Below are 15530 nucleotides of genomic sequence, written 5' to 3'. Positions count from 1 at the left end.
GAGCCGGGCTGTGGGGGGGGGGGGGGACAAAAAAGCAAAGAATCTTTTGGCTGCAAGTCACAAAACAAGACAAAAAAGCCTCCTAAAATACAAAAACACCGGAATGCAGATAACAAAGGAGCTGACAAAAGTGAAAAACCGGTTTTTGTTTACTTTTGACTTTCTTTTTTTTAAACAAACAATCCAGAAATCAGGTTTAGAGGTTGAAGGACCCAAAGGCTTTGTGTCCTGCCTTCGGCATGTGGCCAACTCTTGGACACAAGTGGCTGCAGCCACTCCAAGCATCACACTCCAGATGATCACAGCCAAAGGGAGGGAAGAAAAGAAGAGATTGTCCTTTAGGGTTCTTCTTCTTTTTTTTTTTTAAGTTTATTTATTTATTTTTGAGTGAAAAACAGAAAGAGCAAGTGGGGGCCTGAGGCAGAGAGAGAGGGAGAGAGAGAATCTCAAGCAGGCTCCGCATTGTCAGCACGATGCGGGGCTTGAACTCATGAACCCTGAGATCCTGACCTGAGGCGAAACCGAAACCAAGACTTGGAAGTGCCACGGGGGACTCTTTGGTCAAGGGAAGAAAGACCTTCCCAGAGGCCTCCGGGCAAATTTCCCCTTGCATCCTTGACCTTCCCCTGAGCAGTCATTGACAAAAGGGGATGAGCGGGTTTGGCAATGGTTACCAACAAATCAGTTTTATTCCAAAGCTGACGGCGGACAGGCCACAGGCCTTGTCTGCTCAATAGCCCCCCACGGGTCTCACTCTAGCAGAGAGGGTCAGAGATGAAGCGACATGGCCAAGGTCACACTCCCAGCAGATAACACCTTTGAATCCAGCTCTGCAACCAGATGGATGTCCCTGGTCCTAACGTCTGGCTCTCTCTACACTTAACACGTAACAATAATTAAAGTGCGCGTGTGAAAGAGCCAAGATTTGGAAAGGAGGCGTGACACAGGGAGGTAATGGCGTCATTGTTTAATAGACTACCGATGTTTGCCCCGCTCAAGGGAAGAGTATCTTGCCTCCCTCCACACCCACCAGGGCCCACTCTCTGCGGTACCGGCCATGGGTTCTGGGAACCCCTCGGAAGAGAGCGAGCAGGGGCAGCTCTGGGTGTATGAAGACCTCTGCGGGCCAAACTGGTTGCCGGACAGCAGGCCAGGGCAAGGGTCCAGGCAACAGGGAAGTGCAGAGGCGACCCACGATGCCATACTGGGGACAGGAGGACAGGGCTTGAGTCTGATGGGCTTTGGCGGGCCGGGCACAGTGCCTCCGGGTGACTAGGTGTAAGGTGGCGCTGTCCCAAAGACAGGGAAGTAGAGGAAAGTATGAGTTCGTGGGCCCAGAGGCTAAATAAACTCAGTTTATGAGGAGATGGAAAAATCTTCCACGTCAGAGAACCGGCCAGGACGCCGGGCGCTCGGATCGCTGGGTCTTTGAAAATGCAAAGGGCCCAGGACAGGGATTCCTGGCTGAAACCCTAGAGTCCCTGAGTTGCATCATTGGCGATGACAAGCTGATGTTTTGTTCTTTGGCATTTTATTTCAAAATTGCAGCGAGAGAAAAAAAAAAATCAACGGCGGCACCGGGAGATCCGGCCTGAGAACGGAGAGATGCGGAGTTGGGGGCCAAAGTGCATCCCCGACCCCACGAAACGGAGCAGCGGGGAGTCCAGATCCCCGCCCCAAGGCCTGAGAGGCGGGGCTGGGGCCCAGACGCCTGGGAAGGGCCCATATGGCTTTGGGAGTGTAGCGACCACGTGGGGGCGCCAGAGACCCAGGCGTCCCGGCTCCCCTGCCCTTTTATTTTATATTGCACTTCAGGTGAGTCACTGGTAGGGAGGCGACATTCGGGGGGAGGGGGGGGTCTGGATGTTAGGGGTCAGTGGGTCCGAGGAGAGGTAGGGCGGCGTCTGTAGCGTCACACCGGGAGCATCCACTCGTGGGCTCCTGTTCCGTACTGAGGGACGACAGAGGGCAGGCCGTGAGAGGAAAGCCACACTGCAACTCCCAGCAAGCCCCGCGGCGTCCCACGCTAAATGGTTGCGGGGTTGCGCCCCCACGACCTCATGGGAAATGTAGTCCACTTCCCGGAAGACTGCCTACAACTATAGGGAAAGGGGGATCGTGGCGGAGATGGCGCAGAGGCTGGGGGAGGGGGGTTGTCAGTTCTGCAAAGGGTTACTGTCAGGCCGCGCGAAGGCTCTAGGGGGAAAAAAGTCCTGTCCAGCAGAGAAGAGCCCAGATAGTCAAGAGACGTGTGGTTCTAGGTCCCGATGCACAGGCCTTTACAGATGCTCACGGGTCGAGTGCCAGGAAAGGGGCCCAGAGGTTCTCAGGAAGGCTGTCTCCGCTGAGATGAAATGGAAACACCTCCAGGGGCTTAGGAGAGGAGATATTCCCGGGCCTCCGTGGAGACTGAGCCCCAGAGGCTTGGAGGAGATGCCTCGGGCCAAAGGGAGAGCCCAGGGCTCCAAGGCCTCCACGCAGGGTGGGCTTCTGGGCCAAAGACTGTCTGGAAGTCCCAGAGGCTCATGGGAAGGGAGTTCCCCCACCGGAAGGGCCCCCTGTAGCCACAAGGGTGGGGAAGGCGAGTTCTCCAGCCAGGGCTTAGAGGCTCCCAGGAAAGGGTCATTTCGCCCCAAGGAGTGTTCTAGGCCACAGAGGCTCAAGGAAAAGGCGAATGTCGGGGGCCCAGAGGCCGATGGCAGGGGCCATTATTGGCTCTTGGGACTGTGGGGGATGGGGGGAGGGCTCCCAGTCCAGAGGCTCGTGGGCCGTGACCTTCCCTGGGGAACACCCATCCAGCCCATTTCCCAGCGGGTGCCCTTCACCTGGATCGCCCTCAGCTCCTTCAGGAAGCGGTGGATGAGCTCAGGCCCATTTTCCATGGTGGGAATGTGTAAATGCTGGCGAAGAGAGTGCGGTGAGGGCCGGGCCGCGCGCCCCCGCCCCCTGCTTCCCTCGCGTCTCCAATGGCAGCGCCACCTCACCTTGCCTTGGTACAGGATTTGGTGTACTGGGCAGACCTGGCAAGCAGTGCCCGAGCCAAAGACTTCCCGGACGCGACCCTCTTCCAGCGCCCGCAGCAGCTCCTTCATGGTGATCTTCCGCTCGGCGACCCGGAACTCACCCTGCCGAGCGGTGCGCATGAGCCCGACCTGTCCCTCCACAAGACGCGTGACAAAGAGACCCGAGGAGAGGATACCCAGAGAGTAGGGGCGGATGCTAGTGTGCCACAGCCCCCCCCCCAAGTCCCCTGAAAGTTCCGGCCCCCAACACAGCAGTTAGCGCGTCACTCCCGCCACTGGAGACACTGCGCCCTCACCCAGGTCCTGGCCAGGTCCAGCAGACTCTGTCTGACCACTCCGGGCAGGATGATACCGTCCAGCGAGGGGGTCACCAGTTCCAGCACTGGGTCAAGTATAANCAGCGCCACCTCACCTTGCCTTGGTACAGGATTTGGTGTACTGGGCAGACCTGGCAAGCAGTGCCCGAGCCAAAGACTTCCCGGACGCGACCCTCTTCCAGCGCCCGCAGCAGCTCCTTCATGGTGATCTTCCGCTCGGCGACCCGGAACTCACCCTGCCGAGCAGTGCGCATGAGCCCGACCTGTCCCTCCACAAGACGCGTGACAAAGAGACCCGAGGAGAGGATACCCAGAGAGTAGGGGCGGATGCTAGTGTGCCACAGCCCCCCCCCCAAGTCCCCTGAAAGTTCCGGCCCCCAACACAGCAGTTAGCGCGTCACTCCCGCCACTGGAGACACTGCGCCCTCACCCAGGTCCTGGCCAGGTCCAGCAGACTCTGTCTGACCACTCCGGGCAGGATGATACCGTCCAGCGAGGGGGTCACCAGTTCCAGCACTGGGTCAAGTATAAGGGGGGGGTCACCTCACACCCTGCCATCCCCTTGGGAGCCACCCAAACCCACCCCCAACCCCCCAGATCTGCCTTCTGCTGGGAGTTACGCTTTGCCCACTCCCGCCAGGGCCTGTGTGGGGTCAGGGGAGGGCTCACCCCCATCCTCGTAGGTCCAGTAGATGAAGATGTTCATGGTGCCCACCTCGGTGAGCTGGTGGTCAGGCCCGTACAGCCAGAGCACCTGTTCGCAGCCCCTCTTTCTGGCCTCCTCCTGCACCAACACGGTGGGCCCGTAATTCCTGGGACGGGGCGGCACAGTGACCGGGGAGCCGGCCCCTTCCTCGGATGCCCACTGGGGGGTCACCGCCTGCTCTGTGAACTTTTACAACGGCCCCGGCCCCTTCCATCACAGCACGCGCTGGAGCTCCCAGCAGCCGNGCGGGCCCTCGGGAGACCTCGCGAGGTTGAAGGGACCTGAATGACACTCCCAGCTTGGTGAGGCAAGTCCCCTGGCAGGACAGATTTACCCAGAGAGCCCACACAGGGGGGACACTCACTGGAGGCCCCAGGGGACTATGGGAGCTGAGCATGGGGGTGGAGGAGTGGGGGCGCTGGCTGAGCCTGGGTGTTCAGGGAGCCTACATCGGGGAGAGACCAACGAGCTAAGTGTCAAGTTCATTTCTGGAGGCTTCCCAGGGGGCCGATCCTGGTTTCTCCACTGGCTTTCACGCACACCCTTCGTAATTTTTGTTTCTTAATGTTATTTTTGAGAGAGTGTGAGCGCATAATGGAGGGGAGGGGCAAAGAGAGAAGGAGACAGAATCGGAAGCAGGCTCCAGGCTCCAAGCTGTCAGCACAGAGCCCGGCGCAGGGGTTCGATCTCACAAACTGTGAGACCATGAGCTGAGCCCAAGGCGGACATTTAACCGACTGAGCCCCCCAGGCACCCCACCCCTTCCTAATTCTGAGCCGATTTGTCCATAACACTTAGCACAGACCCTCTCCCCTAAGTCCCGCCCCCAGCATCACATCCCACGAGCAAGCTGCCCCAGGTATGTGCAATAATAAAGGACAGTGCACACCCAAAGAAGCAAACCCACACCCAGTGCCTCTGACTTCCAGCATCCAGGACAATATGGGGTTTGGGAAGGGACCACTTACCCCCCGACCTTGTAGTCACCGACCCCACCCACCCAGGCTCGGATGAATGTCGGGTCGGCTAGGAGGGAGACCGGGTCCATGGCATCTCCGGGGAAGTACGCACCCACAGGGCAGAGAATGACAAACAGGAGGGCTTTCGAGGGCCGGGAGACACCCAGCGAGGGCTGCGGTGGGCAGAAGAGGGCATCAGGGACCCAGGAGTCCAGCCCCCCAGCTCAGCCCCTCCCTCTCCCNGCCCTCACACGCAGGCACAGGCGCAGGGCGGAGCGCAGCATCCGGTCCATGTTGAGCCAGGGTCTGAAGAGGCGCACCTGCTGGTCGCTGCCTTTGAACGCCTTCATGCCCTCAAAGAGCTGCCGGGACAGGTGGGTAGGTGATTCAGCTCAGAGACCACCTCAGAGAGCCGCGAGAGACATCGAGAGACACCGAGACACAGCCTGATACACACGGACACAGACACGGACGCAGAGAGGGAGCTGGAGAGAGACTAACGCAACAGAGAACACAGAGGACGCAAAGAGAAGAGACAGAGACGGAAGCAGAACGGAGACACCGGTAACAGCCAGAGAGACCCCGAGACCGGGGTACAGAGACAACACCCTACTGAAAGCCCTTCCGTGTTCCTGGTACGATTTCTCAGGAACGATGGTGGGGAAGTGCTGTTTTTAAAGAATCCTTGTGTTTGCGAAGCACTGGATGAAATAATACAACTTCCAGGATTTGCTTCAAAAATCTTACAGGAGGGGGACGGAGATGGGAGTCCAGATGAAATAAGACAGTGAGCAACACGTGCTAGCTGCTGAAGCAGGGTGGTGGTGGTGGGGGGCTTATCATCGCATTCTGGTTTTTTTTCCAGACTAAATTTAATTATTTAATTAAAATTTAATGCATTGGGGCGCCTGGGTGGCTCAGTCGGTTAAGTGTCCGACTTCGGCTCAGGTCATGATCTCACTATTCGTGGGTTCGAGCCCCGCGTCGGGCTCTGTGCTGACAGCTCAGAGCCTGGTGCCTGCTGCAGATTCTGTGTCTCCCCCTCTCCCTGCCCTTCCCCTGCTTGCCCTTTGTGTGTGTCTCTCTCTAAAAAAATAAACATTAAAAAAAATCTTTAAAAAATTTAATCCATTAATAATATACTTGAGTTCAAATCATTCTATTTTTTTTTTTAGAAGTTTATTTATTTTTCGAGAGAGGGAGTACGGCAGAGAGAGAAGGAGAGAATCCCAAGCAGGCTTTGCACTGTCAGCACAGAGCCCGATGTGGGGCTCCAACTCACGGAACCCGTGAGATCATGACCCGAGCTGAAACTAAGAGCTGGACGCTTAACTGACTGAGCCCCCCAGGCGGCCCTGTCATTCTATTTTTATGTTTGAAATTCTCCATCATAAAAATTTAAAAATAATATGGGGGGGGGGTCCCACTTCGGCTCAGGTCATGATCTCATGGTTCTTGAGTTTGAGCCCCTGTATGGGGCTCTCTGTCGTCAGCGCAGCGCCCACTTCAGATCCTCTGTCCTCTCTCTGCCCCTTCCCCAATTGCGCTCTCAATCTCTCTCTCATAAATAAACATTAAAAAATAAAAATAATTGTAAGAGTTTTAAAAAAATTTTTAAGTAACCTCTACACCCAACATTGGGGCTCGAACTCATGACCCCCAGATCAAGATTGCACACTCCACCAACTGAGCCAGCCAGGGGCCCCAAAACATTTTTTTTTTTAATATTTTTATTTCTAGGAGAGAAAGAGAGACAGCGTGAGCAGGGGAGGGTCAGAGAGAGAGGGAGTCACAGACTGAAACAGGCTCCAGGCTCTGAGCTGGCAGTCAGCACAGAGCCCGACGCGGGGCTCGAACCCACGAACCGCGAGATCATGACCCAAGCGAAAGTCGGACGCTTAACCGACTAAGCCACCCAGGCGCCCCAAAACATTTTTTAAAGTACAAAAAAAGAAAAGGCTGATCTGCACCCCCAGCCTGTTGTTGACCTTGGCCTTCAAGATCTTACGAGATCTGGCCCCTCTCATCTCAGCATCGTAAGCTGACATGGCAGATTGGCTACTCGGGCTGTAGTAAGTTCATCCAAATACTTGTCACAACTCAAGTTTCCTCAGGACAACGCTGCCTTCAGCTATAGCTTTGAGCTGTAAACTGAATGCCTCCCGGACACCTTCCTTAAAGGCCCCTCACCAAGTCCCGCAGAGCCAGTCTTCGGCTAAGTGCCCACAGGGGGCCAGCCCCATGGTCACCTGGTCAAACCTCTGGGCTCCACGCTCGGCCCTCCCTTCCCTGCACCTGTCCGGCCTGCCAGTCCCTCACATCCCTGAATGTCTGTCCCTCCCCCTGGCTCCGGCCCCAGCCTGGGCCTCCATATCTACCTCTTCTATCTGGGCCTTCACCCCAGCCTGGCCTCCTGGCCTCCGGCTCATCTTCCACACGACCTGAGGGGCCTCGCTACACCCGGGGCTGACCCGGCTCCACGTCTGCTCAGAGCCCTCCATGGCTCCCAGGGCCCTCGACAAGGTGCCGGCCCCACAGCTCCTCCGTGGCCCTGACGGCACCCTCAGCCTCCTCTGCCACCCTCCAGTCCCCAAGTCCCCCCTGTACGCCGGGCTCCCCTTTGTACTGTCTCTTTGTCCTGGCTGGTCCGTCTCTAAAGCTTCCCTGTGCCAGAAGAGACCCTGCTTTCTTTCAAGTTAGAGGTGGGATCGGTGCCTCTTCCGGCCCCCACCATGCCTCAGCTGTCACCTCCAGACCACGATCGCACTGGGCTGTGACCGCAACACGGGGGGGGGTTTCGAGGGAGAGAGAACTGGGTCTGCTCGTCTCGGGAACCCGGCACCACCCAGCAACGGGCTCGGCTTGGAATGCGAGGGACCTGGGAGGGAAGGAACACACGGAAAGCAAGCCCAGGGCGGTGGGCCCCGCTAGAGAGCCGGCAGGAGGGAAGAGCTGCAGAGGGACGGGGACAGAGGTCACCGCCATGCCTGTAGCGAGTAGTGGAGGCCGGAGCAGGCTGGGTGCAGTAAGAGGTTCTGGAAGGGCTGGATGCGGGGCTGGCCCCAGCCCTTCTCCTCGGTCCACTCCACCATCAGCATGTGGTCAGTGAAATTCTTCCCAAACACCAAGGGCTTGCTGGGATCAGGCTTCTTATGAGGCTCCTGCGTCATTTCCAGCTTCAGGTCCGCAGCCTGAGAAGAGACAGGGGCCCCGGGCATCCTGAAATCTGGGCCCAACCTCAAACAGAAAAACTACAACCCCCATGAACCTCTGGGGCTAAGACCTAGAGAGGAGAGACACCTGTGGCCCCAGAGGCTTCTGGGACATGTAGTATCCACTCTCTCCCACAGCCTATGGAGGATTCTTAGGCTACCCCATTGCCGACCACCTTCACCTTTGAACCCTGGACCCTTTTGGAGACACCCAAGTGTAGCTGCCGGCCCCTCCCTCAAACCTAAGGGTCCTAGCTTCCAGTTCCCTCCTCCCTCAGACCAGTAAGGAGTCCAGGCCCCAGCCCCTCCTTGAGATCCAAAAGTAGATTTCCCTCCATTCACCTTGAAGTTGGATGAGGCATATCTTCTGGGGCCACACAGAAGCCAAGAGACAGGGAGGAGTTTTCGGGCCCAAATCTGGAGGGGGGGACAGAAGTAGTGAGGCCAGGAGAGCGAGCGAGCAGGGAACCCTGGAGCCCGTTTTGCCACCTCCTGCACTTGGGAGGTCCCTCTGGCAGGCTCTGTCCCATGCCCAGTGCATTCGAGAGAGGGCACGTGGCCCCGGCCAAGTCCGCTCCCCTGTGGGATCAGCTTATAGTGGGAGCGAATCCTGAAGGAGGCCAAGTCAGTCCCCTCCCGGCCCTCACGAGGGCCATCCCTAGAAAAAGCTGACTCAGCTCCTGTCCTCTCCTTGCTAGGACAAAGTTAAACACAGGCACCTCCCACCCCTGGGAACTTTGGCCCCAGCCCTGAGATCAGCTCAGACAGAAGACGGCCGACCGAGGGAAGGCGCACAGGTAAGTGGAGGCCTCTCTGGGGGACCCAAATCCTGACAAGAGTTAGAAAACTGAGGAACCTATAGGCTGTAATTCCCCAGAACCCAGAGGCTGGGCCCCCAGCCCCCTCTCCCTTAGATCCAGAACTCCGGACCCCAGGAGACTCAGTCCCCAGCACCTTCCTCCCTTAGACCCAGGAGTCCTGGCCTCCAGCCCCTTCTTACCCCAGACCCAGAAGTTCAGGCCCCCAGTCCCCTCTCCCTTACACCCAGGAGTCCAGGGTCCCAGCCCCTCCTCCCTCAGACCCCTTCCTCCCCCAGGTCCAGGCCCCCAGCCTCCTTCTCCTTCAGACCCAGGACTCCAAGTCCTTATTCTTTCAGGACTCAGATTAATTACCTAAGCTCCCAACCCCATACCGCAGACACCAATGGTTCTAATTCCCTTTGGATCCCAGGGACCACATGGACCTGGTGGGGGTCCCCAAGTCATTGGCAGAGACCCCGCTCAGATAAACACTTGTGGTCCTGCCTGAGACAAACAAGGGAGAGCAGGTCTGTCCGTGTCCATCAGGGTGGCCTCTCCCCCTTATTCTTTGACCTCACGCTGACCCTTTCTTTCCCAGCCTGGCAGGAAAGCAGCTGGGTCATGAGGTTGGGGCCGACAGGACAGCGGACGTAGCCTGCTCCTGCCCTGTGAGTTGGGCGAGCGGACGCCAGTCACTGAGAACGAACATGAATGGCATCGTGAGTGGTCAGTAGGTGAGTCCTGGGGGCAGGTCCTAACGTCTGGGCGGTGACGTCAGAGGAGTGGCTCTGGAGAGCTTGGGGCCCAAGAGCGTCTGGGCTGATCAGAGTGTGGGTCTGCGGCATGGCCTCTAGGTGGCGCTGTGTCGCCCGCACAAGTCTGTGGCCACGCTTCTGTCCGGCAGAGAAGCGGACAGCATCGCGTGGAGACAGCACGGACTCTCAGGGTGGAGACAGCAGTATCTGGGCAGGAGAGCGGCCAAAAAAAAATGGACCAAAAAATAAATGAAAGAGAGGGAAGAGCAAGAATGAGAAAGAAATAGGCAGAAATAGAAAACAAAACGGATGGGGCGCCTGGCGGGCTCCTCCGGAGGAAAGTGGGACTCTTGGTCTCCGGTTCCTGAATTCGAGAGTTCGAGCCTCGCGTTGGGTGGAGAGATTACTTACAAATAAAACCTTTAAAAGAAAGAATAATTGAAGACAAAACTGAGAAGAACAAGAAACCAGGTACAGGAGATGCCAGAAGAGATACGATCATAAAGAGAGACCAATTCGAGAGACAGATAGGGTGACACGCAAAGTCAAGTGTGGAGAAACCCAGAAACACAGCGAGGGTGAGATACGGAGACGCTGAGGCAGGGAGGAAGAAGTAAATAGGCAGAGACCAGGCTACAGGTGACAGCACAGAGTGAAAGGAGACCCAGAGAAATGAGGGAAAGAGAGACAGAGTGAAGCCAACACCAGGAAACAAACGATCTCGGCGATGTTTACAAACAGAGATATCCAGGAAATAGAGATCTCTCTACGTCTCCCACAGGGCACAGAGAAGGGGCCCAAGCAGTGGGCAGATCATAAATCTGCACAGGCCATCAAGACGCTGTTGTCCCGAGAGACGCCGTCTTCATCTTCCCAGGACACTGCTGTAGGCGCAGGGGTCTCGCCTCAGCTCGGGGAAGGGGTACCCACCATCTGACACCCCGCACCGCGGGCACTGGACCCAAGGGATACCCTCAGATGGTAGATGGGCTTTTGGGACAAAGGGTGTAAAAGGGTCAGGGCTAAATCAGGAAACAAGGGAAGAGGGGAGGGGAGGGGAGGGGCATAGGGCAGGGGTCTGCAACACGAGGGAGCCTCCTCTGTGTCCCATTACAGCCTAGGGCTGTCCCCACCACAATCCAGGACTGTCCTCCCATCAAGGCCCAGGCCTGTCTTCTGTCATAGTTCAGCACTATCCTGAACATTTTGGGACAGCCCCCAAATCACAGCCCAGGAAGGGTCCCCCTCATAATGCCATGCTGTCCCTGCCTCAGCCATGGACTGTCCCTATCAAAGCCCCAAGTTGTCCTTGTCATGGCCCAGGACAGCTCCCACCACACGGAACACTGTCCCATTGTAGCCTGGGACTGTCCCATCCAAGGCCAGGTCTGTTCCACGACAGCTCAAGACTCTCCTCAATCACAACCCCAAACTGTCCCCGTCACCGCCCAGGCCTTTCCCACCACAGCCCAGGAGTGTCACCATCAAAGCCCCGGCTGTCGCCGTCACAGCCCAGCATCGGTCACCAAGACTGTGAAACGTGAAACTCTGCCCTGCTATCTCTCCACCAGGCCGCATAGGAGTCCCAGAGTCAAGTGCAGACTTATCGTGAAAAACACTTTTTCCAAGGTTAAGCTGCAGCTGTTACGGGTTGTAAAGATCCCTTCTTTGAGTTGTTACTATTTCTCTCCTCGCGGAGAAACTTTATTCTCGAAAATCACACTCTCCACAACTCTGCCCACTGTCACCTTGTCAGGAAGCATGGACCGTCCCACTGCTGCCAGGATGATCTGTCACCCGGACAGTGGGAAGCTGCCTCAATTTCCGACCCGGACGCGGAGCTTCAGATAAGAGGTTTCAGGGACACCACATTCCACATAAATCTTAACCTTTTAATTCCAAGAAAATCGGGCCTTGGGTCCAATTCCCAGTCCAGACCTGAGATCTGTGCCTTCATCCTACTACCCCCACGCCTAGGGGTTCGGGGTGTCTTACCCCGACGCCCCCACGGGCTGACCCTTCCTTAATCCCCCCACCCGCCCCGGTCCGGTGCCTGTCCCATAACTGCCCTCCTGCGTGTTTCCCTCCATACCTCGGGTTGGCGGCCCTGTCCCACCAATTACGCCCTCCCACCACCCGGTCCTTACAGCCTCGTGCTGCTTGCCAAAGGGGCCCCCTCCTTCTCGGCGACCCGCAGCGGAACCCGAGCACCGAGGGAGCGACGCAAAGCCGGACGAGCTGGGGGCTGGCGGGCCTCCCGGAAGTGGGCCTTCCCCCTCCCTCCCCGGCCGGGGGCCGCGAACCCACCTGCCCCAGGGCGGCTGCGGCNAGACGTTCCGGCCCCGCCCCGCTCACGCCCCCTGTCGCGGGAGGGCTGCTCCCCGAACACCCCAGGCGGGCCGGGCCTCCCCAATTATAGGGCGCCCGTGGGGAGCTGGGTCCTACTGGAGAGCGCATGCGCTGGAATCCGCGCGGCGGAGGGAAGTTAACCGAAATACGCCCTCCTCCCAACCCCCACCCAGACTGTTCCAGCCGCAGGACTGCTGTACCAGAGCGTACATGGAAGTTTTGTTCTTGTTTTTGTTCTTACTGCATTTTAATAGGCACTACCGCGGAACGCTAGCGAGGATAAGCAGCTCGAGGTAAGACAGAAAAGGACAGGAACGGAGAGAAACCTCCGCATATCTCGATCCCTCGGTGATAAGGAAAAGCACTGGCTGTGACTGTCTGTAAATAGATCACGTAAATGAAAAAAGGATTTTGGAAAAAGGCCTCGGAAGAGGGTAGCAGGTAGGGATGGATAAAGGGGTTGCAATCACCCCCAATTGAAAAAAATTCTTTAACGTTTATTTATATTTGAGAGAAAGAGACAGAGCGTGAGCAGGGGGAGGGGCAGAGAGAGAGGGAGACACAGAATCTGAAGCAGGATCCAGGCTCCGAGCTGTCAGCACAGAGCCCGACGCGGGGCTCGAACTGGTGAACTGCTAGATCATGACCTGAGCCCAAGTCGGTCGCCCAACCGACTGAGCCTCCCAGGCGCCCCACAGTCAACCCCTATTTGAATATACTTTTTTCTTTCCAAGGAGAAAACGTATGTGTCGTCGTTGTAACTTTTTAGGATACCACGCACGTGGTTCATCATGCCTCTTTCCAGTTTCTTTCATCAGCGAGGCCCGAAAAAAATGTTAATCCCCCGACGCCTCAGTGAGCCTCTAAGAACAGCCCCTAAGGCAGGGTTCCCTGGTTATGCCTCTTCTTGAGTGTCTTCCCAACTACGGGACCCCCAGGGGCAGAGTTAGCTAATTACAGCGCACTTGGGATCCCTCTAGAATCCCTAGCGATCCAAACCTGCATCAGTGCTCCTATACCGAACTCCTCGGTCCCTGGGGCCCCCAGACCTTCCATGGTCAGAGTTTCCCCCCAACTCCTGCATCCGGGTTACTGTGGCACCGAAATGTTCCTGCTGTGTCCCCAAACTCCGATTCCTTGGCCACTGAGCCTCCGTAATTCTACCCTGGACTATTTTGCCTCCCAATTCTGTCCCCGGGTCACTGTAGCCCGGCCCTAAGAGCCACAGGTCCAGGCAAATTCCCAAGCCTCCTCCTGAGAGTCCCGTTCCGCTTCCCTCCGCCGCGGTCCTCCTCTGCCGCCTCCTGGCCTGGGGCCCNCCGCCCGCCCGCCCCCGCCGCGGCCAATCCGCAGCAGCTCTGCAGCCCCGCCCCACCCCCCTGGCAGGGGAGAGTAACCCCCCACTGGGACCCGCGCCCCTGCAGGAATCCAGGGCAAGCTCTTCCCTAGCTGGGGAGTCCATGCCCCCTAAGTCTCCTCTTCCCCCAAACCCAGGAGTTCGGACCCCAGCCCCTCCTCCGTCTGACTCAGTCTCACCCCCCAGCTGCCTCTTCCCTCAGAACCTGTGGAGCCCACCACCCCTCCTCTTTCTCAGCCTGCGAGGTCAAAACTCCTTTCCCTTAAGGACCAAGAATAACGAGAGGCCCCTTTTGTTTCACCTCCTCTATAATCTCCTAATAGAGCTTAATTTACTCTCCCCTGCGGGCCTTTTTATTAGCAGGGGTGAAGCCGACCGGCAACGCTTTTCTCAGGAGCCCTCGGCGACAGGCTCCTGCTGCAAGGCCTGCCGGGAGTTGTAGTCCCTTGGGTCAAGAGCACGCATGGGAACACGGGAAGGGGCGGGTGTGTGTGTGTGTCTGTGTGTGTCTGTGTGTCTGTATGTGTCGGGACGCACTGCCCCCGGCGTGGCAGAGCTCAAAACAGCAGGAAATAAAGGAAATGATGCCCTCTTCCTTCTAGCTGCAAACTACTTTTATGGGAATCTGCGAGGTAGCTGGGCACATTGGTTAGTGGACTTAAGGTCAAGAGTTGGGGTGTGCATCTAAGAAGCAGATGGTAGAAGCTGAACTTTAGGAGTCATAGTCAGGAAGGCCCCAAGTGGAAACGAGGGAAATCAGGAAGGGATGGTGGGGGGCTCCACCGGGGTCCCTGGAAGGGCCTTGCACCCGTACCCCAGCTCCGCACCTCCGGTCACAAACAGCTCAATCCCAGTGCAGAAGTTGGCTTCGGAGGCCAGGAACACGGCTGCCGCCCCCACGTCAGCTGGCTGGCCCATGTGACCCAGGGGCTGGGGAGAGACAAGGGAAACAGGAGATCAAGTGAAGGCCCCTCCTTAGTGCTACACCCTAAGCCTCCCATAGCCCCTGGATCTGGCCCCCCCTCCTACCTGGGCCAATGTGCCTTCTCGGATTGTGGCTGTAGGGTCAGGCGTTTCGGCAGCCAGCCTCTCCCACATTGGGGTCCAGATGTTTCCTGGGGAGATACTGTGGGGAGGGAGAAGAGGAGATCAAGGAGGTGTGTGCCACAACATGGCCTCTTAGGCTCACTCCCTTCCCTGCCGTCTCTGCCCATTGGAGCTGCTCACCAGTTGACCCGGACGCCATATTGACTCTCATCCAGGGCCAAGGCTTTGGTCATGGCTGTTACTGCCCCCTGCGGAAGACGATGGGGGAGCAGAGTTCAGTCCAGGGAAGCTGAGGTTCCTCCCGTCCTCTCCTTCAACCCGGAGGGGTGTCAAGCTGGGGCCTCAGAATGGGGTACTCCTGCCTTCCCCGAGGGCTTCTAGGGGATGCACCAGGCTCTGTTTCTGGGGAGACCCTGGTGCATAACATGTCTGCCACAGGTTGCCATGCCTCAGGGCTGAGGTCCTTGGAGGCCCTGGTAGGGAGTGAAGGAAGGGGCAGGGTACCTTGGTGGCCACATAGGGAACACTCTGGACCTGGCCGATGGCCCCGACCAGACTGGAGATGTTGATGATGTTCCCCTGGCTCTTCCGCAGGTGGGGGAGGGCAAGCTGGGGAGACAGAAGGCAAAGGCAGTCACCCAGGTCCCTGGATCTGCCCCCAGCCACACTGCAACACACCCTGAGGTCTGACAATGGCCAAGGCTCTGGCATGTTCACTGACTGATGGCATTCCAGAAGCCCAGAGAACACCTTCACTGGTTGGCCCCAGGGTCTCAGTGTTTAAGGACTGTCTCTCTGTGGCCATCTCCACTTCCTCTCTCCCCCTCTCCTCCCCCATCCTTTGGGTTCTTGCCCCCTCCCCCACCCCACTTTTGTCCTGCCTCCTCTAGGTCTCTCTTTCTGCTCTGGGTCTCTGTATGTTACTCAGACTCACATCCAGATGGAGACAGGAAAAGACAAGATGCCTAAATATTTTGCAAAAATGAGAGGAGGGGGGAGAGTTTC

The 15530-nt window shown here is 57.5% G+C and overlaps 2 protein-coding genes across 2 annotated transcripts in view; both read right to left on the bottom strand.

Moving 5' to 3' along the window:
- Positions 1-1512: 1512 nt before the first annotated feature.
- BCAT2 (branched chain amino acid transaminase 2) lies at positions 1513-12097 on the bottom strand. The gene is given in 9 exon segments (XM_077747048.1): positions 1513-1951; positions 2826-2900; positions 3436-3576; positions 3771-3856; positions 4010-4152; positions 5015-5367; positions 7993-8196; positions 8560-8634; positions 12080-12097. Coding segments are annotated over 7 exon segments (1020 nt in total). The 5' UTR covers positions 8176-8196; positions 8560-8634; positions 12080-12097; the 3' UTR covers positions 1513-1912.
- A 1977-nt stretch (positions 12098-14074) lies between these two features.
- The window catches only part of HSD17B14 (hydroxysteroid 17-beta dehydrogenase 14), a 16748-nt gene continuing 15292 nt past the window's right edge, over positions 14075-15530 (bottom strand). The window contains exons 6-9 of the mRNA XM_077747319.1: positions 15030-15134; positions 14706-14773; positions 14508-14604; positions 14075-14408 (exon numbers count right to left, since the gene is read on the bottom strand). Of these exons, the coding sequence (XP_077603445.1) occupies positions 14235-14408; positions 14508-14604; positions 14706-14773; positions 15030-15134 (444 nt within the window). The 3' untranslated portion in view covers positions 14075-14234. The remainder of the gene's footprint in view (positions 14409-14507; positions 14605-14705; positions 14774-15029; positions 15135-15530) is intronic.

This window comes from Crocuta crocuta, unplaced genomic scaffold (genome assembly GCF_008692635.1).
Source record: "Crocuta crocuta isolate KB4526 unplaced genomic scaffold, BGI_CrCroc_1.0 scaffold334, whole genome shotgun sequence".
Lineage (NCBI taxonomy): Eukaryota > Metazoa > Chordata > Mammalia > Carnivora > Hyaenidae > Crocuta > Crocuta crocuta.
The sequence above is the reverse complement of the archived record's forward strand: the minus strand, read 5'-3'. Positions and strand labels throughout refer to the sequence as shown.